The sequence below is a fragment of the Zootoca vivipara genome, chromosome 7 (genome assembly GCF_965207765.1).
Source record: "Zootoca vivipara chromosome 7, rZooViv2.hap1.1, whole genome shotgun sequence".
Classification (NCBI taxonomy): domain Eukaryota; kingdom Metazoa; phylum Chordata; class Lepidosauria; order Squamata; family Lacertidae; genus Zootoca; species Zootoca vivipara.
This window is the reverse complement of record NC_142590.1, coordinates 58,080,230-58,096,863: the sequence shown is the minus strand read 5'-3', so window position 1 is coordinate 58,096,863 and position 16,634 is coordinate 58,080,230. Positions and strand designations below refer to the sequence as shown.

Sequence of the window (16,634 nt, the reverse complement as noted above, 5' to 3'; positions counted from 1 at the left end):
GTGCTCAAAATCTCTCTGATGTGGACTTTACCTCTAAATTCCTTACTGAGCCTGCACTGCTCTTGCAGCCATGCACAGCAGCCCGATGACCTCCCATACATAATTTCTCCATTTTCACTACAATGCATGAGACAGATCTAGATTAATTTCTTGCTCTAGGATCAACTGTTTTGCATTGATATATTTATTTATCACAGTTGTGCCCTCTCCTATACAGAGCTCAGAGTGGTATAAGTTATCCTATTTTATCCCTGTAATGATAGCATGATGCAGGTTAGGCAGAGGCACTAAGCTTCATGGCAGAGTTGAAATTTAGCACTTTAATCACTGTGCCATATTATTACTATTATAATACTGACAGTGATAATAATTTATATGCCACTTAATTGCCAAGATGGCATCTAAGTGGTTTACAAGTGTAAAGACAATGACATAAAACATCTGTAATTAAAATACACAGAAAAACAATTTCATCAATCCATTAAACATCCACAATTAGAATGTACAATGCCACAATCACATTAAAACAGCCCAGCAGTTAAAACAGCAATGGAAACAGGAAGTTTAAGTTGAGATCAGGAGAAGGGTTGGGCTCATCCACACGTCCACTTATCCAAGGGGTTTTCAACCTGGTCCCTACTGCCCACTAGTGGGTGTTTCAGGATTCTAGGTGGGCGGTAGGGGGTTCTACGGGACAAGCTAAATCCTCCTTCCATCAAGCACTGGTGGGCGGTAAGGAAATTTTACCATCAAGGAAGATGCATTAGTGGGCGGTAGGTATAAAAAGGTTGACTACCCCTGACTTATCCCATGCTATCTAGGCATGGGTCTGAATGTTTTTTCGTTTACCCCACCAACGATCGGAACAAATTTCAATCCACAGAAAACCCAACTGACATTTGTTCTGATTCAGAAACAAACAGCGGGTTTCCCCAGAGGAAAGCAGCAGAACAAGCAGAAGTGTAGGCAAGCCCTTGATCACAGGTGTGTTTTCAAGCACCAGTGGAATGCCAGTAACAATGGGACCTCACCTGTTTCAGCAGGGAGAGCATTCCACAACACTGGTTCCACCAGTGAAAAACCCAGCTCTGTGGATACCACAAGCTGGTAATCATTAGGCACATTAGCTTTTTTCTTTTTCTTTTTTTGAAGAGAGCATTTTTTCATTATGAAAGGACACTATCTGGGATACAGAGGTTGGTAGGAAGAAGCATTCTGTTTTGCTTGTCTCTTTGAGTCCCTTTAGACAGCACTTTTGTACAAGGTACACTGATGTAATATAAAAACACAAAAATACATCTCATAGTAACAAACAAAAACAAAAAAAATAGTTTCAAAGGCCATAAATTGTTTAATCCACCACTTTTCAGCTAGGATACTTTCAAAGGAATTCACAATAAAAGTACATGTAAGACACACACAAAAGACCATAAAATACTATTTTAAAAGTGCCAACATTGTTTTGTTCCTATACTTGTGGGTTATTTCACTGACATGCCAAATTAAGAATATTGGAAGCTGTCCCACGGTGTATGTATTCATCTCATTTTGTAACTAGATTATTCACTCTGAAAAATTGCCAGCAATCTCAGCATCTTTACAGTAAGGAGAGAAGGGGGGGCTAATCTAAAACCTCCTTACTCACTGAGGAGTCTAGAGCTGGTGATCAGTAGACCCTGTGGTAATCCACTTGCATATACAATTCTGTTGATTTTGCAGCAGTCCTGGATTAAGAAATCTGCCCACTGAGCTTCAGCAATTCATAAGCAGCTCCACCACAGCAAACATGCAAACCCCATCCCTTTGGGGCAGCAAGCTGTTTGTTATGCAAAGTATTGTGTGCCCTGACAATTTCCTGTAACAAACAGTACACAATAATTTTCTCTAATGAACCGCAGAGTAACAGCCTAGCAGCATATGAAGCAAAATGTACACTTCTGTGTACAGGCACTTGCATGCATGTGTTTATTGGGTGGAATGAAGAGACATTTTTTGGACTGACTCAGTTTCAGTTTCCAGCTTCTATTTAATGAAAATGTTTTCATACCCAAAGTAAGGGGCACTACATATGCTGGATACGTCTCCAAGTTTTAGTCCCTTCCCAGAGTTGCAACTGTTCAGGCTCTCTGGTGCCAAAAGGGAACCATGGGCTCTTGCTAGAATAAAAGCTGTATGTGGCATCTGCCTGTCTGTGTGCCCATGTCTGGACTCAGGAGGGGTCACTTTGTCTCAATCTTTGCCCACACCAAAGTGCCCTTAAAGGGATTTGGCCAGAGCAATGGGAAGAGGCTTTAAGCAATCCATGCCCTTTCAGTTTTTATGGAACACGGTGCGCTGATCTATTTTCCTAAGACAGAACAAAAGGAATGCTGTGTCCCTGTTTTACAAAAGGAGAGAAATGAGAGAATTGTTGGACTGCCTCATGTAAATATACAAATTCTCAGCACACAAAGAATGGATACTTAGAATTTTAAGTATTCAGTCATTGTGTTTCTTACACACACACACACACACACACACACACACACACACGCCAGCAGGTTTCTTGTGTCTGAAAATGCACACATGTAATCATGTTTCTGCCAGTAACATATAAGTTTCCACAACCTGGTTCCCTCCAGATGTTTGAACTACAATTTTGATTGGCCCCAGTGAAAATGGCCAATAGTCAAGGATGGTGGGATTTATAGTCTCAAATACCCAAAATACTTTTTCTAGGAACCGTCCAAAATCACAAAGGTATTATTAGGAAGGAATAGTTTTACCAGCCCTATTTAGGATTTTTCTAACAGTCCAACATATCTGCCAGTGCTTTTTATCTATGGTAGTTAGAAGCAAATCGGTTATGTTGGATTTCGTATACCATGCCGATACTCTGAAATCTCAAGGAGCCTGACAGTGAAATCCAGATTATCACTTTATTTTGTAATTTGCCAAACAGAACTCACACTAATTTCACCGGCATTTGTATGGGAAATAAGAACATCACGCAGTAAATTGAACCTCAGAGCCAATTTAAATTTCACACATTCACAGCCTCTGTGCAGAGACTTTTCTATCCCTAGTATAAATATTATTATTTATACATGTTCCTGTCCTAAGGGACTTGCAGTCTAAAATCCGATACAGGGCCTCAGCACATGGGTTTGCAGCCATTGTACCAAGAACGTCTGCAGTGCCCCTGAATGTTTCTGGAGGAGGCAACATGTGTGTGTTTATTTCAATATGTATCAGACTCAAAGTAACATGAAAAAAACTTGCATCTCATGCAAATTCACAAAGCACCAATAAAACGAACATACACAGAGTAGCAATCACTGTAGGAAGCCATTACAGCTCTAGCATGGAGCATCACATATAGTCACAGTTTAGCCCAGATTACACTAGGCTCATGTATTCTCACCATGCCACTTTTGTCTTGCAAATTGGTCCTGGTTTACCTACTCTTGTAACAAAGCATGCCTATGTTGGAGCAAAGAGCTGAGTCAAGATTTTCTCAGGACAAGATAGCAAATGATCATCATAATACTTTATTTAAAAGTTTGTGCACTTATTTTTTTTTCCTGGCAGAACACTCCAGAATAGGGTACTGGCACCTTTGTTCAGGATGCCACTGCTGCCTGCTAGCCAGAGGTGGGTACCTATTTTGTCCAATGCTAGGGCTTACTTAAAATATATACCGGTATATATAACTGGAGATGGAAGGCAGGAGTGGCAGGGTTATCCTTACACACTCAGGCTGCCAGTGGTGGGTGACTTCTTCATCTCATGCTGGGACTAGATGGAGGGTGGGGACAGTGGGTGGGAGGGGTGTCAGGGTTATCCCCACATGCTGAGGCCTGGTGGGTGCCTCCTTTGCCCTATAATCGGGCTTCTCTGTGTGTGTGATTGAGAGAGTTGTGAGAGCAGAAGAGATATATTTGTCGGGTGTGTGTGATGGAAGTGGGGAGAGAGCTCTAGATATTGTCTATGTGCATGTAAGAGAGCAAGAGGCATGTATATGGTCTGTGGTGGGGAGGTGAAGTTGGGCAGAGAAGGAGATATCTGTGTGCAGTGGGGGGGGTTGCATGTGTGTCTGTAGTCTATGTGTACGATGAGTACATGTATGCACTGTGTGTGTGTGTGTGTGCGCGCGCGGCTAGCCAACTTGCAATGTTTTGGCTAGCCAAGGAGATATCTGTGTGCAGTGGGGGGGAGGGTTTGCATGTGTGTCTGTAGTCTATGTGTACGATGAGTACATGTATGCACTGTGTGTATGCGCGCGTGCGCTCACAAGTGGCAGCGTGGCTAGCCAACTTGTATATTTACCCTGGCACCGGGGAATGCTCCCTGTTATTAGGAAGCAACAGCACCATTGTATGTGCAGAGCAAATCAATATTGTGTGATTGCCACAACCAGGACCAGCAGGATACAGCAGTGACTTACTATGGTGCACATGGGAGATGAGGCAGGGGCAAACAGCAATGACTCTACTCTTTCTGATTTTGTGCAATGCCACACATCCCACAGTAGCCATTTTGTGACTGGTGCCTTTGGCATCAATCTTAATTTTTAGTTCTTGATAAATCAAACTAGTAACATCTATAAAAAGTAAAACATTTGGCTTTGTGCATGTTTTATTTTTATTATCAACTCTTAAAAGCTCACCACAAGTTCAATAGAAAAGTGGGGAGGGAGAAGTGGGAGAGGCATTTTACAATTTATCAAGATATAAATACTAGCACCTCATTTATTTATTTTTAACAATAACAACAAGCACTGTACATACAGCATTTCCAGGACCAGCATTAGCAGGCAAGGCAGCTGCATGGAGAGATAGTTTAAAGTTTTCTGCCCTCCCTTACAATTATCTTGGCATTTAGGGTCAGACTATGAGCCTTCCTCTAGGGAGCTTCAGGCTGCTGAGTCGAGACTTTGAACATTTAGTTAACATTTCCATCAATAGGGCTTGGGAAGCCTGGGTGTGAGTGCGTGTGTGCCAGAGAGAGAAAAAGAAATACACAGCCAAACATTTTGACACGAGTGTTGAACTTACAAAAGACTTGAATCTATAAATAATTTGGGTCATAAAGCCTTATGAAAATAAACCCTGTGGCTCTTTTTCTTTTTCTTCTCAGCATTGAATGTGGTGCTGCACTCCCAAGTCTGCCTCATTAGTTCACTCTCTAGCTTCTCAGATCTAAGTCCCAGCTCTCCTCCTTTCACATTCTCTATGGCTTGAAGCTCCTCTAGTGATTCACAGAACATGCATTTGGTTTTTTGGTTTTTGTTTGCACAGACATAAACACAGGAACCACCTCTTCGCCCCTCCAATAAAATACTTGAGGGGGACGGGCCCACCCAAGTTGATGGGCATTGCCATTCAAATGGTGTGCATGTACCATGTCATGTGATCAATAATGCAGGGCGGGGCTTACCTGCCTTCCCCCATGGGGAGGGTGGTCAAATGATGAAGCTATATCAGTGGCATCAGTGTAAGATAAGCAGCAGAGCAGGACAGTTGCTGGGGGCCCACCTTGGCCTGTCCCGGCTGCTCCTCTGCGACTTGCCTGGTCCACCTGCCACCACATTGCTTCGCCATTCACTTGCCTTCCTGGGACACCTATGTGCTGCTTTGTCGTTACATTGCAGGAGGCATGGCTGCCTATTGGCAACTGTGCAAACTGTGCAGTTTGATGATCATTCTACACTACACTACACTACACTACACTACACTACACTACACTACACTACACTACACTACACTACACTACACTACACTACACTACACTACACTACACTACACTACACTACACTACACTGAGTTAAGGCTTCCTCACTTTGTAGGCCAGAGCCTGCCAAGACATTTTGGCACCTGACATGAACCACAGCATGGCAGCAGTGTGCCCCCCCCGCCCCCACTAAGGAGGAAGGGTGAGTGAAGATCTACATCTGGAACAAGGAGAGGAGGAGACCAGGAGCACCTTCTATTCACCAAAAGGTTGCTGTAGAGGAGGCAGAAGGAGGACTGCTAATCCAACCTCCAAAGAGTGTGCCACAGCTGTTACTGCCACCATGGCCACTGTCATAGCAATGGGGGATGCATTCCTTGGAGGCTGGATCTGCTGCCCCTGTGCATCCTGCTGCCTGAGGCAGTTGCTTCACCTTGCCTCATGGGTGGGCCACTGCCAGCCTTGTTGTAGACCCAGGACACGAGGCTGTTTATTGATGAACAGAGTAACACAGACAACTACACAGGAAAAGGAAATGAAAGTGACCACAACAAGTTAAAGGGCTGGGGTCTTAGCCCCAACTCATAATAACAGAGGCAATATTTAACTGCTGGGAAGGGGTGGGAGTGGTGGAATCATTAGATATGTATATTTGCAAGGAGCATGTGCCTTAAACAATAAACAGGAAAAGATGGCAGTCTGAAGGAAGGCATATGTCAAAGAATGGTTAGGCCTGAAAATCAAAGCAGACAGGATTGCCTGGCCTCATGCTGTGTTGCTGCTTTGTTTATCTTATGCCCAGCAGTGTGAGAAAAAGCCTGGGATGTCAAGCTGGATTTGGTGTCCCAGCTCAATTGTCTGTCCTTATTTGCAGCCCCAAATCACATGTTAATGTTCCTGATCGTTGTGGTTTCAAAAAGCTATTGCAGTGCTAGGGTCACCACACCAGTGCCTTATATTGTATACATGGAGGTCTGCCAGGTTTCATACATCTGTTTGTTTCTTGTCTTCTGGTAATATTACAACGACATCTGCTTGTGTTTTAATAAAACAGAGCTTTTGCAGCTCAAAACATTGTATTTCCCACCAGTTAAGCGAAGCTTAATTCTAAAACAGAAAGGAGAAGCAAGGCTTGGAAACAATTTCCCAAGGCTAGGTTTATGGTGCAGTTACTTGGTAGTAAATGGAAGACACTCCGAGCATGAATAGGGGCTTGCTTTTTCATAGCTCCTAGATGAGAAAGAGCTGGCACTGGTAACTGAGTCTGGTGAAGTGTGTCAAAGTGCCTCCCAAATTGCGTTCTTATGGAAGACATAAACAGATGGAAGGGAAAGGGTGAGATGGGGATGTAAGGGTGGCAGTTGCATTTCCTTTGGAACCTGAGATCCTCCAAATATTGTTTGACTTCAACTCACATCAGCCTCTGCTACAGAGTGCCCAGTGTTCAGGGATTATAGAAGCTGTTAGTCCAGCAACATCTTAAGGCTTTACAGGCTAGTCATTGTGAAGCCTTTTATTGTACCAATGAGTACAGCTGCCAGTATGTCTCTTCACACACCCACACACACACCCCAAGCAGGGCTCTTGTATCTGTAATACATGTGTTGCAGAAATCCAGCAAGTAAAGCTTTGTTGCATCCACATGGTAGGAAGTGTTTTGCCATCAACTAAGCTTCTTAGCTTTCACTGCCCATTTGCAGTCTAGAATCTAGATGATGGTGTTTATTAGTTTATTACTACCATGTCTACGTAGAAGACCATCACAATTTAGTCGATACAAGCCTTTATTATGAGGCTGGTTTATTTTCTATCCCATTTGGAACACTGGGAAAGAGGTAACCTGACTAGGGTGTTTAATTTCTAATGAGGTGAAATGGCTTCTTGGCTTTGTGTTTATGGCTTTCCTTTTGCTTTGGAAGGAGCTCTCATGCACAGCAGATTCTCAAAGAGCCTTTAGAAAATGAACCCATTTACTGATGCCCTCACAACAACAAATGGAGATGATGTCCACTACGAATTACTCTATTCCACAATAATTTAGGGCTAAATAGTGGATGTGTGACAGAGATGCTGAGATGAGGGGGCCTGCAGGTAACACGGTTAATTGGATACACTGATTTGAATTGAATATGTGTGTAAAGAGTCATCATTAATTTCCTCATGGACATATCTATGATTTAAGGGGAAGATTTTTAATAGGATTAGTATTTCACTTTAATTTCAAAGGGGAAGCTTCCCACCCAGAAGACAGGGCACTAAATCACACCAGATTGCTCCTTAATGTATCAGAACACAGGTTGAGGTGTGGATGCTGAACAGCAGCCTTTTGAGAGGCTGGGTGTTTCTGCTGTACAGTATTTTGTGATAGTGAAGCTATTTATATAGAAGCCTTAGCAGATGCCAAAGTTTGTAACAAAGAGAAATGTTAAATTAAGTGACTGCCACCATGTAGATGCTGAAGAGCCCAGTATCCAGCGATCCTTGCAGCTTCACAATAGTGGAGTAAATTCATGAAATATGCCTTGTGACTCTCTTTTCTCATTTTGTTATCATGACATTCTGTAGTCATGAGGTTTTTCTCCCCACACCCCATGGTTATGGGATCTAGGGATCCGTTCACTTTCTTCAGCTATATCAGAAATCATTACAGCTAAAACATGGAGGTGTTGCAGCACCATAACATTTCTGGGGGCACGTACCCAAAGGATCTGACTAATGAGGTTGGGGATTTTATTGTATATCATACTGGACTGCAGCTTCTGGAAGAGGGTGTGTTTATAGCTTGGCTCATTTGTTTGCACTATCTACACACTGATTCCTGAATTGTATAGCCTGCAAAGAACTCTGGTGGGTGGGTGAGGCAGGAGATGAGATGACACCCTCGAAAAGGTCTGAATTAAGTAGGTGGGACAGAACTGCTAAGCTAGCTTCACAGCAGGTGCATCACCCTTCCTTCTTGGGAGGAAGAGGTGGCTTAAGAATCCTAGCATATTAGGGAGCAACAAGCCATGGTCCTAGGTTCACATTTCATGAAAAGCCAAACTGAACTGCAAATTCCTGCTTGGTTTCTCCTGCTTACACCAAAGGAGCAGCAAAGTTAGAGCAATGGGGTCATGTCCACGAGCATGTTTCTGGTGTACATAAACCATGATAAGCCAGCAACGTAGGCCAGGGTGGAACCAATGTTGCTGGCCTTTCAGCCCTTGCTCATTTTGAAATATAGCCCCCAATTTTCATGATCAGTTTTCAGGCCTACCCTTCTGGTTGGGCTAAGACAGTTGGTGGGGCAGGGGGTCTCCTGGAGTGAGGGGCACAGAAGGTACTGGATGCAGTTCTTCAAAATGCCAGATTGGATACTAATTTTGTAGGCCATCTTCCCTTTCTGTATGTCTGAAGACATGGGAAATGTAGCCATGGTTCTCTGGGAATTAAGAGGAATAAACCTTGCTGCCTTCAGTGAGCAGTGTGCCTGCCTTGGTGTGCAGGTACTTTATACAGCTATTTTTCCGGCATCTAACAGTTTGTCATGAAATTCTGTCTCACTGAAGAATTCGTAATGAAAAAAGACAGGTAATTTAATCATGGAAAGTTCCCACAAAGAGTTTTTAACACCCTTTAATTAGAGCCTGCGAAGAGGAAGAAGATGCCGACCCATCATAGCTTAGTTACAATGACAGTTGTGATGGTGAGTAAAATACTAAGAAGAATCAGTACAATAGGCGAGTGGGGGCCTCTGTGTTGTGTCAGAGACTTGAATGGATCAGACACTATCACCAGGGGTGCTATGCTGCAACATATACATGGCATAATATGGTATTTTACTAATCTCTTAAGATAATGCAGAGCTTATGCCTGCAGTCTACATTGTAGGAGCATTAGCGAGACAAATCTCCATCTTGCCTTTAAAGAACTGAAATTTCCAAATTGGAATGCATTCTGCTTGGTCACATGCAAATGTTTTGCTGGCCTTGAATGCTCTGAGCTGGTGCTAATATTTGGATTTGCAGATTATGCTGTTAGGCTCCTTTCAGGCAGTATTTGCAAACACACATCAGCATTGATTGGGAAAACAAGCTTCTTCCGTCCCAGGAGACTCTTCAGCATCACAGCTGAGTCCTAGTGTAGGCTTCTTCTCCATCCTCTGTTTCATGAACTGTTCTGTGAGTTTCTACCTGCAGATATGCCTTTTTCCATGGAATTTCTGAGATTCAGCTGGTCACTTATTAATTAGCTCTAGCTCTTTCAGAATCCACATGTCCCCAATAAATGATTAATGGAGACCTTTGGGGAAAAGGTTTTAAAACTGTATTGCTATGAAAGTGGGTTAATGTAGACAAAAAGAGAAGGTACCTGCCTCAAGATGCCACTATGCAGCAGTTGTGCATCTGAAGCAGAAGTGGTCACAATGTGGCCCTCCAGATGTTTTTGGACTCCATGCCATCAGCCCCTGGAAGAATGTCTAGTGGGCAAGGGTGATCGGAGTTGGAATCCAGCAATATCTAATGCATCTAAGGCCTCCTTCAAAATGTAAGAATGGCTTATGGCTCTAGAAACCCTAAATAATGCATAGCTTCCACACTGGCATTTTAAAAAACTGCACATTCTAGTTTGGATCAATGGAAACCATGTAAATGCTTGCAATTGCTTTAGGAAGCAGGCTTTGTTAACAAACATGTGAGGAGGACAGCAGGAATGAGCATGCTGGTTCTGCCGCTTCTGTTGCTGTTACAAGGTGTCACTCTGAAGCCATGGATATACCCGCTACATTTTAGAACCTTAATAACGCAGGGTTCTAAAATGCACAGGGAGCCTTCATAGCTCTCTTCAGATTGTCACCTTCTGTGAGTTAGATGGTGACCAATAGGAGGGTGAAACTAGCATGTTAACCCTCTTTCTCTTCCTCATGTGTAACACCTAAGTTTTTTTCTTTGATAGTCATAAGAAAATACACAGGAATGTGCTTATTTTCCCCTCTACCATTTATTGTGTACCTAGCATTAAAGATGAGAATCCAACAGCAAGACTAGCTGACACAGTCAGAATCATACAGAGAATCTGTGGCATAGGAGGGCATTGAACTGCCTCCCTAGCACCGTAGTCCACTCAGGGCATTTCTCCTGACCTGAATATCCTGTTTTATGAAGGATTTGTTGATTATCTGCTCATGGAAAGGAAAAGACAATGCGTCCTTGCCAGAAACTCCAACTCAGTCATGTCTCAGTGATCAAGAAATGCCACCACGCCAGGCCTAGAAACACATTGCCTGCTGGCCTGCGAGGATTAATTAAATTACAATCAGACATTTTAATGGAAGGACTTTGGAGGCTGTTGTCTTGGCAACTGTTTTAAACAGCTGGTTTAATGATGGGTGTAGAAGGAGGTTGCTGGGAGAGCTGGGCTTAGGGATGGAGCAGCAATCTGCTTTCTTAAAAGTGGCAGAGATGTTGAGCAGAGATGGGGCTTTTGGAATTAGTTTTGTCTTGTCTTACCCATCATGCAACATGGCACACTTATTTTCCTTTTGGAGCTAAACCAACGTTATAAATTATTATGATGGTCATTTTGGGGGGAAAGGAAAGTGTTCTGTAAATGTTCTGATTCTCTCCTCGGCCCTTCTCGACGTCTTTCCTACCTTTCCCAGAAGCTCAGCCATTACTAACATTTTCTTTTCATGCTTCAGCCATAGCTTGACAATTAGAAATTGAGTCACTGAACAGCAAGATGGGACAATGAGCGACAGCCAGGCAGGAGGCTGCAGCAGATGGCTCCTTTGTGAAAAGCTCTCCCCCCTCGCAACAGCTCAGTCTCTGTCCCCATCCTCCTAGCATGGAATCTCATGCAAGTGCTTTGAAGCGCCCCTTCGCACACAGCGGTTTTCTGGCCAGCAAGTAACAGAATCTCTGTCAGTGAGTGCCACTGGCCCATCAGGCGGCTTCATGGAGCCCTTGGTTCACATGGCTGGTCTAATCTCCTAGCCTGATGGTTGCCAATGTTTGCAGCTTGGTGTTATGTAGACACCATGTTGTAATCAAATGGCTACTCAAATATGCAAATCCTGGTAGGGAAAAGACAATGTAATTTGTTTGTTTATCCCTCCCCCCTCTCTCCCCAAAGGCCATAAATGATTAACATTGGAAAAGAAACCAGGGTGTACTCAAAACAGTTCTGTTCCTGCTGTGTGCATAGGGGTCTGTTATAATCCAAGCAGAGTTTTCTTGCAGCAGGAGGGATTTGTATAATGAAGCCTAAAATATCACCCACACCAACAGGCCAGGAGGCCTTCGTACAGAACAAGCCAAATACCCTTCTGCTTCATTTGTTTATCAGCCAAGGACTATATTTTCATTTATTGGAGTCTGCAAACTTCAGGAGGTGACCCGTATTGGATAAAAATTCCAAACTTGTTTTTAGGTATTTCATTCTAGTGCCCAAGGTAGACAAATCCAAATGACACTCCTCACAGTGGGTTTTTTTTTTTTAAAAAAAAAGACATAATAAATGAAATAGCTCACCTCAAAATCTTCTGCACAAGCTGGGCAGCCTCACAGGGCTGATCTAAATCACATTTTCATTACTGATTTTAGGCAAATGTCTATACCAGGCATCCCCAAACTTCGGCCCTCCAGATGTTTTGGACTACAATTCCCATCTCCCCCAACCACTGGTCCTGTTAGCTGGGGATCATGGGAGTTGTAGGCCAAAACATCTGAAGGGCCACAGTTTGGGGATGCCTGGTCTAGACTATTTCTCCCTGGTGTTCTATTTTTGTGTGGATGAACATTCAATAATGTGATTCTGCTTAGTCCTACCTACTGGATAGCTCAGGCTCTGTGGACTGCTATGCCACTCAGTGTATGCCATGTAAACTGATGGAAGATTTTTGCTCTTATGTAATAAAAATATTTACTACATTTACTACATTATTTACTTTTATGTTTTGATACTAGAATTTGGGGCTTTTGAAACACTTTATTGCTTTGGAAGATGTTGTCTGTCACCTTGGAAGGCGTTAGGCACAGACATGCATGGGTGGTCATTAGAGTCCTCTTTCCAATGCTTATAAGTGAGAAATTAATAGTTGGGTTTGTTTGTTTTTTATAAAAAAAGAAGTAAAAGTAAAGGTGCACTAAAATGTTGTTTTCAAATTTGGAGCAAATGTACAAAGGAATAGTGAAAAATAAAAAGAACCAGGCAGAAGGCCTTCTTGGTAGTGGCACCTGTCCTGTGGAACGCCCCCCCACCATATGTCAAATAGAAAAACAACTACTGTACCAGACTTTTAGAAGACAACTGAAAGCAGCCCTGTTTAGGGAAGCTTTTAATGTCTGACAGAATTGTATTTTAATATTTTGTTGGAAGCCGCCCAGAGTGGCTGGGGAAACCCAGCCAGATGGGTGGGGTGTACATAAATTTATTATTATTATTATTATTATTATTATTATTATTATTATTATTAATTGGTGTTTGGAGCCCCTACCTACATTGTTTACTTTTCCATCTTCTCATGGTGAAGGTCCTCCAGGCCCCTCTATCCTCACTGACAGCTATAGCTGCCAATCCAGGCCAGAATCTTGCTCAACAATCTCCAATAACGGTAATTGAAAAAAGCAATACTTTAACTATGGCTAACAAAGAGTAATTCCCCTTATAAGTGACTATCATGACTTCAAATTGCATTCACTTATGTGGGGGGAAATGCAAGAAGGTTATGACTGTTTTGGTTTCCCAGTGCAAGTGAATGGGAGAAACACAATTCAGGTCTAAATCGATCTGGGTCAAATTGGTGTCCATTCTGAATTGCTGAATCAGGTCCTGCATCAGATGAGAGGGGGTATTTGCAGAGCGAATAAAATACAAATAAAGTACTGGTGGTAACAGTTGCCATTCTCTCTCACACAAAGTTGTATAAATAATACAACATTCTGGCATCGTTAAGCCAATTAACACACATAGTGTGATAAAATTAAATTTTGCTGATTCAGTCCACAAGTGAGAACCTCTTGATGAATTGTAATTCAGCAGTTTCACATCGTAGTTTTGCTTTGAAATTCCTTTGTTCCAGTGTGGAACTATTTGTTCCAGAGCGTTCTGAAAGGCTGAAATGTTCTCCCACTCTTTTTCTTAATATTGCTATTGCTGATGTTAGATTTGTTTCCGTTTATTATTTAGTGTATCAACTGGAGTATTTGTCCTATGTTGAACACAGAACATATATGACAGGTATATAGAGTCATACAGAGACATAGATATACATATTTCACATTGGAAGATGAGCTGATGTTGTGTATGACATTATTCAGACCTGTAATAGTGTTGTCAGTGTAGACAAGGGGACAGAGTTGGCATCTGGATATGCTGCAAGGTCTGGTTCGTGTATTCGTACCTCTGTTATGTGGCCTGTTGCTCACAAATTAAGTGAAGAACTGTGTTTGAATGTCTATATTCTGTTTCAAAGGAATGCATGATCAAACAATGCATTCAGGTCAAGCCTGTGTTCTGCTGACATTTAGGAGTGACACACTTGCTTTTTCACTTGGTGAAATTGTATGGAGAATCAACACATAGTGGGGTGGGAATGAGCAAAATCATTCAGCTTCCATATATTCATTGATTATGTACACATAAAGCTGGGATGGGAAGTCTGTGGCCCTCCAGATGCTGCTAAACTACAGCTTCCATCATGCCTGACCATTGGCCATGCTGGCTGGGACTAGCTGAAGTCCAATATCTGCAAAACCAAAGGTTTCCGATCCCTGACAAAGGGCTTGCATACATTCAAGTTGTATCTGCATAGACACACCTGGAACCTGAATAGTGGGGGCCCCAGTCATGGAGAAAGCCTATAAGTATCCAAGTATTCATTTATGGTCTGTGCACACAAGGTCAATGGACTCGTGGAGATTGGAGCAGGGACTCTCCTCTGTTTTCCTTTCCATTCTGTGTGCAATTCAACCATTGAATACCTAAAATGCATTCCAAAACTCATTTGTGAATTCTTCACAGCACTCTTATTATATGATTCCACTTGGATGTGCTGGGTATCAAACCAGCCATGTATTCCCATCATATATAGCCACTTGCTTAGGATCTGCCTGTATTTCTCCCTCACATTTAATGACAGTGATTTAACCTGCAGTATGTCTTTATTCCAGATCCGAGCAGATGGGCCTCCTCATGGTGGCATTCAGTATGAAATGGTGCCAGTTTTCAAGGACGGGAGTCATATCCTTCGTGACATGGCCTTCTCCACAGATCATAATTACCTCTATGTCATGTCAGAAAGACAGGTAAGCCTTGCTCTTTAAAACCACAGTAGGCTTTAAGCTTAGCCCCTCTGCAATGGGAAAGCCTTGCATATTCCAAAGGGCTCTTAACATTTGCTTCAGGTATGGATAGTGCCAAAGGTAGCTTTATTTTTATCTGAGTCTGGCCAGAGACAACTGTCAGTGCACCAGGGGAGGAGGAGTTTTCCTTCTCGTCAGCACACTATTGTCTCTAAGAAATGGAAATTGGACAGTGCCACTATGAATGAAATATGGTTTGGGGATTTGGACTTCATTCTGCTATCAAATCCCATCCCTAGCAGAAGCCACTTCCATTCATTCCTCTCCTTGTGTTTGGCAGTAGTCTACTTTTACATAGAATTGCCCTTTGTTGTTTTATTCTTCTAGATTTCAAGGTTGTGTTTGTGTGTGCAAGAGGCTATGAAATCACAATATTGTGATTGGAGATAAAATGTGTGGTAGGTGGATAGTGTTCAGGTATGGGCAGGATACAGTTTTGTTACATGTGTCTTCTGTCCAGCCATATCCTGACTTTCCCTTCTTTAGTGTTACAAAATATAGCAGTGGCAAGGATTCTGGATGGCACTTCTGAATGTTGTTAGTGTAACATACAAAGCATGTTTAGATTGAAAGTATTTTGAGACTTTGGTACTTTTTATTTATGTAGGAACTTCAAATACAGTCCCATGACCAAATGATCAGCTTTACAATCAGTTTGAATGATTCTGTGATCCACCTCTAAACCTTGGCCTTGGTTTTTAAAATGTCTAGATATAATCAATACATTCAATCTTTTGCTTTAAATTTCACCCACACAATGCAGTTATACACCTGGTTTTAAAGGGACACTGGTGGCACTGTGGTCTAAGTCACTGAGCCTCTTGGGCTTCCCAATCGTAAGGTTGGCAGTTCGAAACTGAATGGCAGGGTGAGCTCCTGTTGCTTTGTCCCAGCTTCTGCCAACCTAGCAGCTTGAAAGCATACCTGCATGAGTAGATAAATAGGTACTGCTGTGGGGGGGAAGGTAAACAATGTTTCTGTGCACTTTGGCATTTGTCAAGGTGTTCTGTGCACCAGAAGCAGTTTATTCATGCTGGCCACATGACCCAGAAAAAGCTGTCTGTGGACAAATACCTTGGCCTGAAAGCAGAGGTGAGCACTGCACCCCATAGTTGAATTTGACTGGACTTAACCATCCAGGGGTCCTTTACCTTTACATAACCTATACCTGGTTTTAGAGCAATCCATGCCCCAATTCCCCACTGATGTGGCTTTGTGGGGCAGTGGGGCCTCCACTGCATCCACAGCCCTAATGTTCATCATGGCTGCATCCAACAGTGATCCAGCCAATGTGCCTTCCACCCACCAGCACGGTAGGCAGGTAGATGGGGGAGGTTGGCACAAGGAGAGCTGGGTGGAAGGACACCTCTGCTTGTTCCAAACCCACCTTCAGCCCTATGTAAGGAGGGTTTGGATTGCTCATTTAGTGCTACATCTGTGTTATCTTGAGATGGGCTGATGAAGAAAAGAAATTGTCTCCGACTAGTTGCAAACAGGTTGTGTGATGGGGCTCAGATCTTATCCATTCACTACTCACTAGGTTGTTCAATAATTTTTCAATTCAGTCTGATAGGTTCA

The 16,634-nt window shown here is 42.7% G+C and overlaps 1 protein-coding gene across 2 annotated transcripts in view; it reads left to right on the top strand.

The window, feature by feature from the left end:
- PLXNA2 (plexin A2) overlaps window positions 1-16,634 on the top strand; it is a 399,133-nt gene that overhangs the window by 148,344 nt on the left and 234,155 nt on the right. For both annotated transcript variants that reach the window (XM_060277140.2, XM_035123148.3), the window contains exon 4: window positions 14,865-14,999. In XM_060277140.2, coding sequence (XP_060133123.1) covers window positions 14,865-14,999 — 135 coding nt within the window. The remainder of the gene's footprint in view (window positions 1-14,864; window positions 15,000-16,634) is intronic.